This window comes from Rhodofomes roseus (assembly GCF_022264815.1).
Source record: "Rhodofomes roseus strain CIRM-BRFM 1785 chromosome Unknown C8Q71scaffold_3, whole genome shotgun sequence".
NCBI classification, from domain to species: Eukaryota; Fungi; Basidiomycota; class Agaricomycetes; order Polyporales; family Fomitopsidaceae; genus Rhodofomes; species Rhodofomes roseus.
The window spans coordinates 74,228-88,210 of NW_025952959.1; the positions used below are offsets into that span (position 1 = coordinate 74,228).

The 13,983-nt window shown below is 53.3% G+C and overlaps 4 protein-coding genes across 4 annotated transcripts; 2 read left to right on the forward strand and 2 right to left on the reverse strand.

The window, feature by feature from the left end:
- Window positions 1-1,696: 1,696 nt before the first annotated feature.
- Window positions 1,697-2,700, forward strand: C8Q71DRAFT_720566 (uncharacterized protein; the record flags this gene model as incomplete). Its single annotated transcript, XM_047921377.1, has 4 exons — window positions 1,697-1,843; window positions 1,891-2,293; window positions 2,487-2,527; window positions 2,629-2,700. The coding sequence occupies 4 exons, from the start codon at window positions 1,697-1,699 to the stop codon at window positions 2,698-2,700; spliced, it is 663 nt and encodes a 220-aa protein (XP_047782639.1).
- Window positions 2,701-4,471: 1,771 nt separating this feature from the next.
- On the reverse strand, window positions 4,472-6,639 carry C8Q71DRAFT_736513 (CAIB BAIF family enzyme). The gene is made up of 9 exons (XM_047922554.1): window positions 6,256-6,639; window positions 5,920-6,198; window positions 5,794-5,872; window positions 5,589-5,745; window positions 5,388-5,537; window positions 5,164-5,333; window positions 5,025-5,109; window positions 4,865-4,972; window positions 4,472-4,815 (listed from the first exon to the last, which is right to left on the reverse strand). The coding sequence occupies exons 1-9, from the start codon at window positions 6,467-6,469 to the stop codon at window positions 4,750-4,752; spliced, it is 1,308 nt and encodes a 435-aa protein (XP_047782640.1). The 5' UTR covers window positions 6,470-6,639; the 3' UTR covers window positions 4,472-4,749.
- Window positions 6,640-6,691: 52 nt separating this feature from the next.
- On the forward strand, window positions 6,692-10,268 carry C8Q71DRAFT_325455 (2-oxoglutarate dehydrogenase E1 component). Its single transcript, XM_047917829.1, has 9 exons — window positions 6,692-7,098; window positions 7,151-7,400; window positions 7,451-9,309; window positions 9,367-9,411; window positions 9,468-9,627; window positions 9,679-9,779; window positions 9,834-9,884; window positions 9,936-10,076; window positions 10,131-10,268. Exons 1-9 carry the CDS (start codon window positions 6,748-6,750, stop codon window positions 10,182-10,184), a joined length of 3,012 nt encoding a protein of 1,003 aa, XP_047782641.1. The 5' UTR covers window positions 6,692-6,747; the 3' UTR covers window positions 10,185-10,268.
- Window positions 10,269-10,351: 83 nt separating this feature from the next.
- C8Q71DRAFT_700980 (DUF663-domain-containing protein) lies at window positions 10,352-13,982 on the reverse strand (the record flags this gene model as incomplete). Its single annotated transcript, XM_047920160.1, has 5 exons — window positions 10,352-10,914; window positions 10,966-12,729; window positions 12,786-13,410; window positions 13,464-13,823; window positions 13,875-13,982. The coding sequence occupies 5 exons, from the start codon at window positions 13,980-13,982 to the stop codon at window positions 10,352-10,354; spliced, it is 3,420 nt and encodes a 1,139-aa protein (XP_047782642.1).
- Window position 13,983: the final 1 nt, after the last annotated feature.

Genomic DNA, 13,983 nt, shown 5'->3' on the forward strand with positions numbered 1-13,983 from the left:
CCATTGTCTGCATGATTGACCAGCCACTTGACTTTCGACCGTAAGAATGGACCACTGCAAAGCGCCCGGCTGACAAGCTCATAGTGGGTTTACTGACATCCGGCTGACCGGTCTTTGACAGCATGGTACCTTTGCCGGCCAGATGATTACAGACCGTGTGGCTGCTTCAATGGTTGTGTGTGGGCCATCCCTTGTTTAACAGCGTGCTGTGTAGGTTGCAAGTCTCCCAGGGCCGTGTGAGGTGGCAGGGAGCGGGGGTCGATAGTCGGTAGAAACGACAGGTTTTGTTGTCAGACGATGTCAATGTAACTATAGGAAGTCACGGAAGGAAGGGATAGGTGAAATGCCCAGGCTACACTGCCAGTGCTCGTTCCGCTGAACGATGGAGCCGCTGTTCCCACAAAGACACCCGAATACGCAGAGTTCGCCGCCTGCACACTTGCCACTGTCGCCGCAGATTCGCAGGAGAGAGAGAGATCTATATGCGACTAAAGAAACAGAGCTACCCTGATTTGCAGGTTTTACCTCTAACCATCCACCGTCGAAGTGGTAGTGGTAGGTACTAGTCCCCCTGTCATGGGAATATCTCTGAATCCCAAGTCCGCCTTATATGCATCGACTCACTAGCTATTGTTAGAGCTCTGCTATTGTTGGTAGGGTCTATTAAGTAAGCACAATGGACTCACTGTCGATTGGTCGAGAATGTGTTTTGGCATTATCTGGTAATCTATGGAGTTTGCCAACAACCGCCAACAACCGCTTTAAGACTGCAATACCGACGGAAGGAAGGCCCGAATCTCCGAAGATTATTCACCGCTGGTAAAGGGAACACCGAAGGATCACCAATGACTATTGATCTTCAGTAATGGCAACCCCGAGGGATCACTGAGGAAGGCTGCGCTGACACTTTGGACTTAGCAAGGAGAGGACTTAGGCTGTGAAGTTCAGACGCGTCTCAAGTACAGTAAGTAGGATAGTCTTGGACTGCTCATAGTACACAGGATTGAGGACTCAGAAATGTATATAAGATGAGACAAAAGACTGCGGAATACATCTACACTCTTTACCAAAATTCACCTTGTGTGCCACATGAAGACTTGCTTCGCCCCGGGTGCTAAGTTAGCCACACTAGCCACTCGACCACTCTCACTGAGTTCTTACCGACGCGCTCTAAGACCTGTGATTGTGAGACCTTACTTAGGACAGTCCTCGCGCTACTAGTAAGGTCTAAGTAACTTCAACTGACTACAAGAGTTGGGTTCATCGGAGAAGGTTCATCATACTGATCAACATTCTAACATCGCTTCTTGGTAATCCTTTTATTACTGACACTTTGGTAACTGCTCTACTGGACTTAAGCATTACTGACGCTTCCTTCTGAATTACCGAGTATTGAATACTTCGATAATCTATTCATTCAACCATTCGACTTCATTACTATTCCTCTGTAACGAAGGAGACACCCTCTACTCTATTGCTTGACTTCAAGTGACTGGTTACCTTGAAGTAAGTATTACACTAACTATAATCCACACTCCAACACCCCCTCACTCGCGCCAGCACACCATGTCCTTCCCCTCCCCAACTTCCCACGCCCTCAAACTTTCCCGACTCTCCCCATCCTCTCCTCTACTCCCCCTTCCTTCCGGTTGGTCTGTGACGCCCCAGCCTCCTTCGCTCACCGCTCACACCCACCATGTCCTTCCCTGGACAATCCCCATACGTCGTTCGCTTCTATCATCTCCTCGAGCTCCTTCAACACAAATGCAACTTGGAACCTCGTCTCCTCCCTCACGATCCAACTGCCTGGCTTGCCTGGGCCCATGGAAGTCATTGGCTGTTGGTGTGTCCTCCTAGTGCCCATCGCCACCCACATTAACTGTACTCCAGCACATGCTGTTTGAGTCCCGTAGCATAGCCGTGGCCTCCGGGGACATCTCTCTCCCTTCCGTCCGCCAGACGCCATCTGTGCACGCACTGGTCGAGTACCTCGATGCCGTCTTTGCAACCCTTCCTTCCAAGCATGCTTCGTCTATTCCCGAGCTGTACCCCGTCATCGCCTGGTCACCTAACCGCATTCTTGCCAAGCAGAGCATTGCTGAGGAAGGTGCTCCGCTCCCGGCCATCTCCTATCGCAACAGTCCGCTCGCCTTATTGAACCAGCGCGCTTCTTCAGTCAGATGGGACGTCGTCACTGACCAGCTGGAAGCTCTTAGTGCTGCCCAGTGTTCGACCACCGACACCCTTGACCAGCTCAATGGCGAGCTAGCTGCGCTCTCCGCCGCAGTCCAAGGTATCAAGAGCAGCTGGCACACGGGCTGTACCTTCCGGACGAATATTCCGGCACAACAATGTCGTCTTCACTTTGGAGTAGGGCAACCACGATGTCTCTGATCATACACCTTGAGGGCTTGACCTGCTCTCTGGCAATGTTGAAGGATGTCTGCAATGCACAGATCTGCTGAGCTTGTAGCAATGTCTTGCAGCTTGTCAGACAGTAACAGGAAGTAGCAATAGGGCCTCCAAGGTTTGCAACTGAGATCTGTGGCAAGCAATGGTCATCAGAGGCAGTGAGTTCTAAGTTGTGTTAGAGGTGCTTGAATGCACACATCTTGCTGGATGCTGCAGTTTGCAACAGGCCCACCAAGGATCACGTACATTGGTGGTGAGATGTCAACAGAATTAGGAGGCCACTCATAGAGTGGAGGCATGGTATTGTTAGGGTGTTGTGTCTGCATGAGGATGAACAGTAGCCGTAGAGTAGTGCATTGCATGGGTATGACTAAGCCATGGGGGTCATGGGTATGGGTATGCATGGGTATGGGTGTGGGTAGCCAAAATCTGACCCACATACCCATGAAACCCATGGGCCCCTGTAGTGCTTATCCAGCAGTACAAGATGGTATCCCATAATCAAATAGTCAGTATTAGGGTCTAACACAGTTTCACATCTTCCAAGGTAATGCTGAGGCTTGCAGTACTTTGCAATAGCTGTTTCATAAAATTGACCAGACATTCCCTTTTGTTAGCCACTGTTGATATGCTACAATAAAAGATACATTACTGTTGTCATGTCAAATTGACAAGGACATTACTGTGTGCATGGTGGGTGATGTATGATATGTGCTATTGTGGTGCAATTAGATTGGGAGGAAGCTGACCTATGCTTTCTAACTCATAATGACAGCTCCTGGAGTGCCATCTCAAACTCCTTTGTCAGTCACCTGTTGCCAGCTCCTGACTGAACAGAATTTGGTATAAGCAATGTGTTGAGGCGGAGACAAAACCTGTAGTATCAGCATTACTCACCCACTTAAGTAGCATACATGCCTCATCGTTTGTTTTGATAAACCCTAATCTTAATCAGTCTTTATCAGAATGGTCACAATTACACCCAGATGACAAACTATGCAAAAGTATGGCTATGATGATGGCTAGTAAATGATGCTGTTATGAACCGTGCTGATTTATGTGTCAGTCATTGTTGTTGAGGATGACACAATGTTGAGTTCTGCCTGTGATTCAATCTGGTTGTTGTTTATTTAGCCTGAGGGATGGTTCTTCTGCTACATGTTGATCTCTGAGAACAAGTGAAATCCAGTCAGCAAAGTGACCATGGGTATAAACATTGTCAAAAGGAAATTCATATGAGGTAGGCCAATGGATGTATATCTCTTCCTCAGCTAAGCACAGCTGAGCCTGCAAGCTTCCCATAATCATGTGTTCTAATGTGACCTGATGTCCATGGCCCCCTGCTATTCATTACCTGGTGCAATGTGCAAGGTTCATTGATGTGTACAGCCTTTTGTCCCATTCCCCAGGTTTCTCCTGGTGTGCCCCCTACATGTACTGTTGTACACTTGGTCAAACAGTCCTGTTGTGATAAATTATGCATATCAGTGAAGGCAATATGGCCAGTACAACACTGCCAAGGCTTATATGTTTGCCAATCATGAATCATCATCCAAAATCACAAGTACCTTTGACTGCATGTAAATATGCCCATGATGGTACCCATACCCATGGGTACCCACAATACCCATGCAAAACCCATGCACATGGCATGGGTATGCAATCCATGTGGGTATGGGTATTGGTATGCTGCCAGCGTGGGTATACCCATGCAATGCACTAGCTACGAGGGGTCAAAGAGAAAGTGGTGGTTCAGGAGCAAGAGGTGAACTGAACCAGCAGTGGGGCCGCGGAAGCCGATGCGGCAAGCAAACCAAACACAAGCAAATAGGAGTCCACATTTCCAGATATGGCAGGTGCTGCCTTTTGTGGTAAGCTGCAGGCTTACAGTCCCACCTTCCTGTGGATCTGGTATCCTCATTACAGCTCAACTTTGCACTGTTTTGGTAATTGCATTCTGAAGATTACCGAGGTTTTTACCATTTGTTACCACTTTGTATAGGCAATACAAATCTCTATTACCAATGTTACTATTCCTATGAACTTGGCAATAAACCCCAACAAATCAAAACAAAACCATAACAATCCAGTGCCCCATGCCTGAATGACAATAGCCACATCCATGACAATATCAGGGCACTGTCAAGGTTGTATCTTGCCATACTCTCCTCCTCAAGTTCACCCAAGACTATGATGAGCTAGCTTGAGTTATAGAAGTGAGGATAATGACCACTATGGCTGTCTTTCTCCCACACAGGGGAACTCTATTGTACATACATACAATCAAGAGCTGACAAGACCCAGTCTACTCAGCTCAGTCCCACTGATGAACATAAGTCATATGACCTTGGCATCTGTCAATGTCTTTATCTGTTGGGCATCATACCCCAGTTCCTGCAGAATCTATGCAAATTCTATCAGTGCGCCAAGTGTCAACAAGGATAAATGTTACCTCAGAAGTGTGCTGGGAAAGCCAAGGAGGTGGCCTTCTCAATGGCATCCTTTGACCATTATACATGACTGCAGGTCCCACTAACTTGATTGGACCTGCTCTTGGATGCTGCATAGAACAGTGAGGCATACTGTACTCCCATTGGCATCAAGTGACAAACCTCAACATTCACTACAATATCCCTAGCCAGGGCTTGTGGATGCTTGAATGTTTGTTCAACATTATTGATTGGGCCAAATGGTACTCTGAGACCTTTGAGTCAATATCATGTCAGGCCACATAATGCATCATCAGCTCACCCCAAGCCCCGGAATTTCTTGAGCCAGTAGTCTCTGGACTTCTGTGTCAGCTTGTCAGTGATGATCTTCACAATGTCCGCTCTGTGAGCAACCCGAGCGTCATTAGTCGAAAAACGAGGATCAGATGCTAGCTCTGGCTGCTCGAGGATCTTCGCAGCAAGGATGGAAAACTAGAGTACTGAGCGTCAATCATCGTGCCTGTTGAGCTCATGTATCGGACTCACCTGTCTGTCATTGCCAGCACCAATCATGATGAAACCATCCTGGCATGGGAATACTTGGTAGGGAACAATCGATGGGTGAGCCGTTCCGTGACGCCCAGCTTCCTGGCCAGCAATCAAGTAGTTTGAAGCGATGTTAGCGAGTCCCGCTAGCTCTCCATGCATTGTCAGCAATCGACGGATACCCTAACACGGCTAGCGTACCTGAGACTCAAACAGGTTGCAATCGATCCACGCGCCTTGCCCGGTTTGTTGTCGCGACAGTAATGCCGCCATGATCGCACCGTGAGCGTACAGGCCGGTGGAGATGTCGGTGACTGCTACGCCGACTTTGCATGGCGGGCCGTCTGGTTCTCCGGTGCTACGAGACGTATGAGTAAATAATAGCAACTAGAGATCTATGACTTACATGTGCATAAGGCCGGCTTCACCCTCGATGATCACGTCGTAGCCGGCGGCCTGACGATAGGGACCCGTCTGCCCATAGCCTGCCTTGTGTGCAGTACGGTTGCGGCACGAGACACACAAAACCCACCAGTGACACTTGCATAAATTAATCGTGGGTTGATCTTGCGGCAGTCGTCGTAGCCTAAGCCCATAGTAGCGAGCTTGCCGGGTATGTAATTCTCGACGAGGATATCAGCTTGCTGGATGAGCTTGTGAATGATGGCGAGGCCTTCGGGACGCTTGAAGTTGACGGTCATCGAGCGTTTGTTGCGATTCACGGCAAGGAAATATGCGGACTCCGGCGGAAGGTGGGCAGACTCGGACGGTGCGGAGGGCGAGAGAGGGGCGGCGGGGGGATGCCATGCTCCTAGAATAGTAGTGCACTGAGAGACAGGAGATGATAGGAAGATGGAATAGAACTTGCGAGTGTCATCGCCGCGAGTAACCTCCTCAACCTTGATCACGTCGGCGCCCAGGTCCGCAAGGAGCATCGTCGCGGTTGGCCCGGCGAGGACGCGGGTGAGGTCGACGACCTTGATGCCGCGGAGAGGCGGCGGCATACCCTGGGCTGCGTGCGGAACCGAATACGCGCGTACGAGACGCGAAGCAGACAGGGCGAGGCGGCGTGTGGACAGCATGAGAACGGACTGCGGGGGACGCGTCGGGGTTGACGGAGGCAACGAAGACGATGTGCGACGCGCTGAGGCCGATGTGCGACGCGTCGAGAGTGTGCACGTCGAGGACGGCGACCGGGAGAGGGAGGGGGAGGTGGCCGGAGAGAGATCGGGTCCGAGGCCCGACGGTGACGGGGTCCGAGTGACGGTGTCGGACGCGTCTCGTCACGCCCCTTCAGCGTCCGAGACGGTCTCTCGCAGCCAGCTCGCTCCTTGCCGTCTCCCTCCACCATCTCCCCGCCATGCTTTCTCGCCATGTCCTCCGCAGGCTGCCTCTCCCAGCCCATGGCCAGCACCTTCTGCGCGCCGGCGCGCCCCATCTTCACCGTTCCCTCGCAACCGCCGTGCCTCCTTCACCCAATGATCCGTTCGCGAACGGCACAAATGCGTACTATGTCGAGGAAATGTACAGGCATTGGAGGCAGGACCCGAAGTCCGTCCACGTCTCCTGGGACGCCTACTTTTCCGGGATGGACAAGGGCTTGCCCAGCCAGAAGGCCTTCCAACCCCCGCCCAACCTCGTCCCCGCGCCTGCCGACGGTGCGCCCGCTCTGCACGCTGGTGGAGGTGCTGAACTCGACGACCATTTGAAGGTACGTGCTCTTGGTGGTCTCTCAGACGTTCAGCCCTCACCTCTGTTCCTAGGTCCAACTCCTTGTCCGCGCCTATCAAGTCCGTGGTCACCACATCGCTGACCTCGACCCTCTCGGCATCCTTGATGCCGATCTTAACGACGTTCATCCCCCTGAACTCGAGCTCAGTCGCTATGGCTTCACAGAACGTGACTTGGACAAGCAAATCGCTCTTGGGCCTGGTATTCTGCCGCACTTCGCGACCGAAGACCGCAAGACCATGTCCCTCGGTGACATCATCAGTGTCAGCAAGAAGATTTACTGTATGTTGTCTCTCTACCTCAGCATTCATCGTACCTACTTGTCTCTGCAGGCGGTCACATCGGTTTCCAGTACATCCACATTCCTGATAAGGAACAGTGCGACTGGATCCGTGAGCGCATAGAGGTACCGAGGCCTTGGAACTACACTGTGGAGGAGAAACGCATGGTCCTCGACCGTCTCATCTGGTCCGAGTCTTTCGAGAAGTTCATCGCCAGCAAGTACCCGAACGAGAAGCGGTTCGGTCTGGAGGGTTGCGAAGCCCTCATTCCCGGTATGAAGGCTCTCATTGATCGCTCCGTCGAGCATGGCGTCAAGCACGTCACCATCGGTATGCCTCACCGTGGTCGTCTTAACGTGCTCGCGAACGTCATCCGGAAACCCATCGAGGCCATCCTCAACGAGTTCTCTGGCACTGCCGAGGATGATGACTCCCCCGCCGGTGACGTTAAGTACCACCTGGGTGCCAACTACGTCCGCCCGACCCCCTCCGGCAAGAAGGTATCGCTTTCCCTTGTCGCTAACCCCTCGCATCTGGAAGCGGAGGATCCAGTTGTGCTCGGTAAGACGAGGGGTCTTCAGCACTTCGAGCAGGATGAGGCGAACCACACCACCGCCATGGGCGTCCTGTTGCACGGAGATGCCGCGTTTGCGGGTCAAGGTGTCGTTTACGAGACCATGGGCTTCCACAACCTCCCCAACTACGGTACGGGAGGCACCATTCATCTCATCGTCAACAACCAGATCGGTTTCACGACCGACCCCCGGTTCGCTCGTTCGACGCCTTACCCGTCCGATATTGCTAAGGCTATTGATGCACCGATCTTCCACGTCAACGGTGACAATGTTGAGGCGGTCAACTTCGTCTGTCAGCTCGCGGCCGACTGGCGTGCGAAGTGGAAGAAGGACGTCGTCATCGACATCGTTTGCTACCGTCGCCACGGCCACAACGAGACTGACCAGCCTAGCTTCACTCAGCCGCGTATGTACAAGGCCATCGAGAAGCAGCCCACGCCCCTTACGCAATACTCGAAGTACTTGATCGAGCGCGGAACGTTCACCGACAAGGACATCGAGGACCACAAGAAGTGGGTTTGGGGTATGATGGAGAAGGCCGCTAGTGGAGCCAAAGACTACGTTCCGACGAGCAAGGAGTGGCTGTCTGCGTCCTGGCCGGGCTTCCCGTCTCCCAAGGAACTAGCGGAGAAGACGCTCCCTACGCGTAGCACTGGCACGTCGGAGGAGACGTTGAAGCGCATTGGCAAGGCCATCTCCTCTTACCCTGAAGGCTTCACTCCACATCGCAACCTCGCGCGTATTCTCAACACCCGCGGAAAGACTGTGGAGGAAGGTAGCAACATTGACTGGGCCACCGCTGAAGCTCTTGCCTTCGGATCCCTCGCCCTCGAGAAGGTCCACGTCCGCGTATCCGGCCAAGACGTCGAGCGTGGTACTTTCTCACAGCGCCATGCCGTCATTCACGACCAGGGGAACGAGCAGCAGTACGTTCCCTTGAACGACCTCGGCTCGGGCCAGGCCCGCTTCGTTGTCTGCAACTCGTCGCTCTCTGAGTTCGGTGCCGTCGGTTTCGAGCTTGGATACTCTCTCGTTTCACCCGACGCACTGACCATTTGGGAGGCGCAATTCGGTGACTTCGTGAACAACGCTCAATGTATCATCGACCAATTCATCGCATCTGGCGAGCGGAAATGGTTGCAGCGGACCGGGCTCGTCATGAGCTTGCCCCACGGTTTCGACGGTCAGGGTCCGGAGCATTCTAGCGGTCGGATAGAACGCTTCCTCCAGCTTTGCGACGACCACCCGCAGAACTTCCCCACCGGCGAGAAGATGGAACGGCAGCACCAGGACTGCAACATGCAGATCGTCTACCCTACCACGCCTGCGAACTACGTATGCAACTTATTGCGTGTACTGCTTGCAACGCTGACATTCGACTCCGTATTCTAGTTCCACGTCCTCCGTCGCCAGATTCACCGTGACTTCCGCAAGCCGGTACTGTCATCTCCCACTCTACCCATTGGTCTTAGCTGATGGGCCCACTCTACCAGCTCATCGTCTTCTGGTCGAAGGCGCTGTTGCGTCACCCGAAGGCACGCTCGGACCTGTCCGAAATGATGGACGACACGCACTTCCAGCGCTACCTGCCTGACCCTCACCCTGAGCATCTCGCTCCTCCCGAAAAGATCCGTCGCCACATTCTCTGCTCAGGTTCGTTGCTTCGAATATTGCGTACGAGATCCAAGCTCACATTTGCTAAAGGCCAGGTGTACCACACGCTCTTGCAGGAGCGCGAGGATAAGAAGATCGATGACGTTGTCATCAGCCGGTTGGAGCAGATCTCGCCGTTCCCGTACGACACGGTACGTACAATTTAGTGACCGGATGTATACCTGGGTTCTAACGGCTGTCTGTAGTTGACCCCTCATCTCGACAAGTACCCGAACGCAGACATCATGTGGTGTCAGGTCAGTGCGCATCCCAACTTGGTCGTGAACTGTCGGCTGACGTCTGCACAGGAGGAGCCTCTCAACAACGGGGCTTGGACGTACGTCGGGCCTCGCATTCTGACTGCTGCGAACCAGACGGAGAACCACAAGGGCAAGTACCCGCTATATGCTGGTCGGGATCCTACAAGTTCGGTGGCTACTGGAAGCAAGGTACGTACCTGTTGATTTGATGTAGCGTAGTGCCGTTGCTCATCATGAACACAGGCGATGCACAAGAAGCAGATCGAGGCGTATCTTGCTACCGCTTTCGGGCAATGACATTGAGTTCGGTTTTGCTACTATTTGCACATACTACTGTATCCCTTCCGCATATGACAATAATTATTCACCATTCGGCATGCAAATGGCGAGCACCGTTCCCTAAACGAGCAGACGTCAAGGAAAATGATACGTAGCAACATAGATAATTACATGAGTGATGACAACTAAGTCCTCCTGCGCTTGCGCTCCCTGCCGCCGTCCTCTCCAGACTCTTGTCTAGCTTTCATACCGGCGGCACGCATGTGCTGTTTGCGCTTCTCCTTCTCCTTCTCTCCTTTCTTCGCCTCCTCCTTCTCGACCTTCTGACGATGAGTAACGCGGCGTTGTTCTTGCTTTTCCTTCCTGCGAGCCACCTGGTCCTTACGCAGGGCACGGATTTGCTGCAGGAGCGCGATGGCCTTCTTCTCCTCAGGCTCGAGCATGACAGCGCGCTTCTGCAAGTACGTCTGTCGGTGTTGCTGCTTTACCAGCTTCGATTTTGAAGCATAGGGCAACGCAGCCTGCAGCTTCTTGGGAACCTTCAGCGTGTTAAATCGCCGGGCTGGTCGTTCGACGGGCTTGTAGGTCGAATTGACATTCGTCGGAGTCTTCAGGCCCTCTTCTCTGCGGACCTGGCCCGTGAGGCGCATGCCTGTCCAGTGACCCTTCTGCGACAGCAGCAGCGACGTTACGGGGTTGTAGAATTTTCTCGGCTGTATTGAGTACCACGCGCGTAGAAACACGATGTCTACGAAGAGTTAGCAATCTGAGTACGCTACTGACGCCCCGAAAGACATACCGCTCATGAGTATCTTGTCCTCGAAGGTGGCTCGGAAGGCGCCGTCGGGTTTTGCGAGTGCTTTCTTGACCTGGCCACGAATGCCCGACACGGTACGAATGTTCGCGCCTTCAAACTTGGCAACCTCCAGCGCACTGTTGAACATGTTCTTGATGAACGCAGTGTTCTTAAAGATCTTATACGGCACTCCTGTGAGCTTCAACTTCTTCACGATCTTCGCCGACCGGTCAATGTCAAGGACAACACCGGTGGCCGACACCCGGAACCCGGCGACCTCGCTTGAGAGGGTATTTAACGCACAGAAGCCTGTGTTGGGCAAGGAGATCGGCCCGTAGAAAGTCGCATAACAGTGCATGTGTTCGGGAGTATACTTGAGCATGCGCATGCGGATAGAGTGGTCGTCGAGCGAGTAGATCGGGATGGTCTGGAATCGCCGCCAACCCAAGGAGAATATCAAAGGGTCGTTGGTCTTGAGTGTCTTCGTGTACCAACGGTGACGCTTGATGCGAACCTGCAGGTACCCGAAGCGTTCCTCAGACGCAAGGAGACCGCCGACGATGATGGGATATGAAGGATCGAAGTTCTCGACAAGCTCGCAGGGAACGTTCTCGAGCTCGATGCGGACGTACGTTCCGGGACGGTAACCCTCTACAAGGACTCGGGCCTCGGGGTCAATGCCTTCGAACTCCGCGCGGTTTAGCTCCAGCTGCCGTGCCATTTGGTCCTTCTGCTCCTCGTAGAAGTCCACCTTTGCGCTTTCTGGGTCGTCGTACTGCTCGTCGAATTTGCGCTTGAGGGCCTCCTTCTTCTTCGCCAAGGCAGCCGCACGAGTAGCCTGCGGGTCGTCCGCATCAACCTCTCCGTCGGCCTCCTCCGCATCGCTACCTTCGACCTGATCGTCTTCGCCAGTGATTGCGGCTTCTGCGGACGATCCGGTAATGAACAGACCTCGCAAGGAATCGAGCAGTTCCTCGTCTTCCCATACCTTCAGGTGGTCCGGGCTGAGAGTGTCTTTAGACGTATCTATTTCTTCAACCTCCTCACCAGACTTCTTGATTACTGTGAAGAAGTCTTCATCGCCCATGCCACCACCGGCGTCAGCTATGCGAGTTTGTTTGTCCAACAGGATCTCGTCGGGCGATAGGGACGTCATGTAGATGAGCTTCGTCCAGTCTCTCCGTCGATTACGGCGCGAGTCCTGAGTGAACGACGCATGCGCCTTCGCCGCAAGATCCGACTTCCATTTCGGAACTTCCTCATCTGAATCGTCAACCATTTGCTCGTCAGATTCGTACGAGTCCGGCAGGTCTGCGCCCTCCTCCTGCCCACCTACGAGCACTCCGTCATCGTTGTCATCGCCGAGGTCTGAATCGCTGTCGGCGTAGTCAACCTCCTGTCGCTGGCGTGCATGAGAGGGCAGGTCTCCCATAGAGCGGTGTACACTTCGCATAGACAACCGACCCCGATCGCTGGGACCAGCGCCGTCATCTTCCATATCACTGTCGTCTTCGTCCGAGAAGCCGTCTGACGCGTCTTCGTCGACATCGCTGTCACTCCGACTGCCGTCTTCGCTATCCTCCTCGGAGTCACTCCCGTCGTCCGAGTCATCCGAGTCATCGGGTAGACGACTAGGGCCCGCTTGGACGCTCAGCGGTCTCGATGACGAACCGAAGAGTCTGATCTGGCTCTGCGCTACTTGATCCTCGATCGTCGTCTTCACGTCTTGGAGATCCATGACCATCTGTTCTCCTTCGCCCTGGGGAACTGACATCGCAGCGGTCAGCTCGGCAATGTCTGTCGACAGCAAGGCTCGAACTCACCGTCTGCTGCACCGCGAGTGAAGCTCCCTGGAACATTGATGTAGACAGCATCCTTGTCATACACAACGCCCCCAACGTCACTCATCGGGGCGTGGATGAGTAGCTTCTTCTTCTCAGACAGCTTCCGTCGCTTTTCCGAATCGGCATCAGGGAGAGGACATGGGTCGCCAAGCGCAGTAACACTCTTCATGCTCAGATCGCCTACACCGGGGATGTGGACCTTCGTGCCAAGGCGAAGGTTCGTACCGCGCAGGTAACCATATACGGTGACAGTACGGTCGCACTTGCCCTTGGAGGTACGAACTTGCTCGCGTGGGGTCAAGTCTTCGAGACGGTCGGCGAGCAAGTAGGGATGTGAATTACGGAAGACGAGAGGCCTGAACTTCATGACACTGATGAAACGCGAGAGGTTGAGAATCTCGGTGTCTGGATAGCGTCCGTTCATGACGCCGGAGAGGTAGAAAAGCTTTGCACCCTGGTAGATTTCCGTCCAGAAACGCTTCTTGAGAGCCTTCTTGGTGGCACGGAGCGTGGCGGCCTTCTTGATGAGGTCCAGGTGGGTAAGGACTCCGATAACTTTCGGAAATCCATGCGATTGAAGTATGTTTAGGAATTCAAAAGTTTCCTTTGAGACTGGTCAGGATAGAAGTCAATGCAGATAACAGAGCTATTGCGCACCATTTCGAACCCATAAGACCCGTCAATCATGAGCAAAACGAGATCAGCTATTTTGCCGATGTCAATCATGGAATTGAGGTCGCTGTTGCACTCGATGAAGGTAATGCGCTTCTTTTTGCCACTAACAACGGTGACAGGACCCTTCACTTCATTGAGGGTTTGTTTCGTGTAGCGGCGAACGAGGGACTTGAGCAAGGTCGTTTTGCCCACTCCGGGAGGCCCGACGATCGCCACAATAACCGGCGGGGGCTGGTCGTCTGGTGTACGGTTGACGAGGGGAACATGGAGACGGGTCTGGTCCCTCTCTACATTTCTTCTCCCCTGTCTGTCTGCGCGGCGGCCAGACTTGGGTGCGAATGCCTGCGGAGGTCTTGTAAGCTCAGTTTACAGAGGGAAGACCGCCTGACACACCTTTTCGTTGAATCCATGCTGCTTCTCCTTCCCCTTCGCCTTACTCTTCTTCTCAGCTTTCGCGCCTGAATTTGCTGGGCGATGTGCTTTGTTGGACTGCTGGTCCATG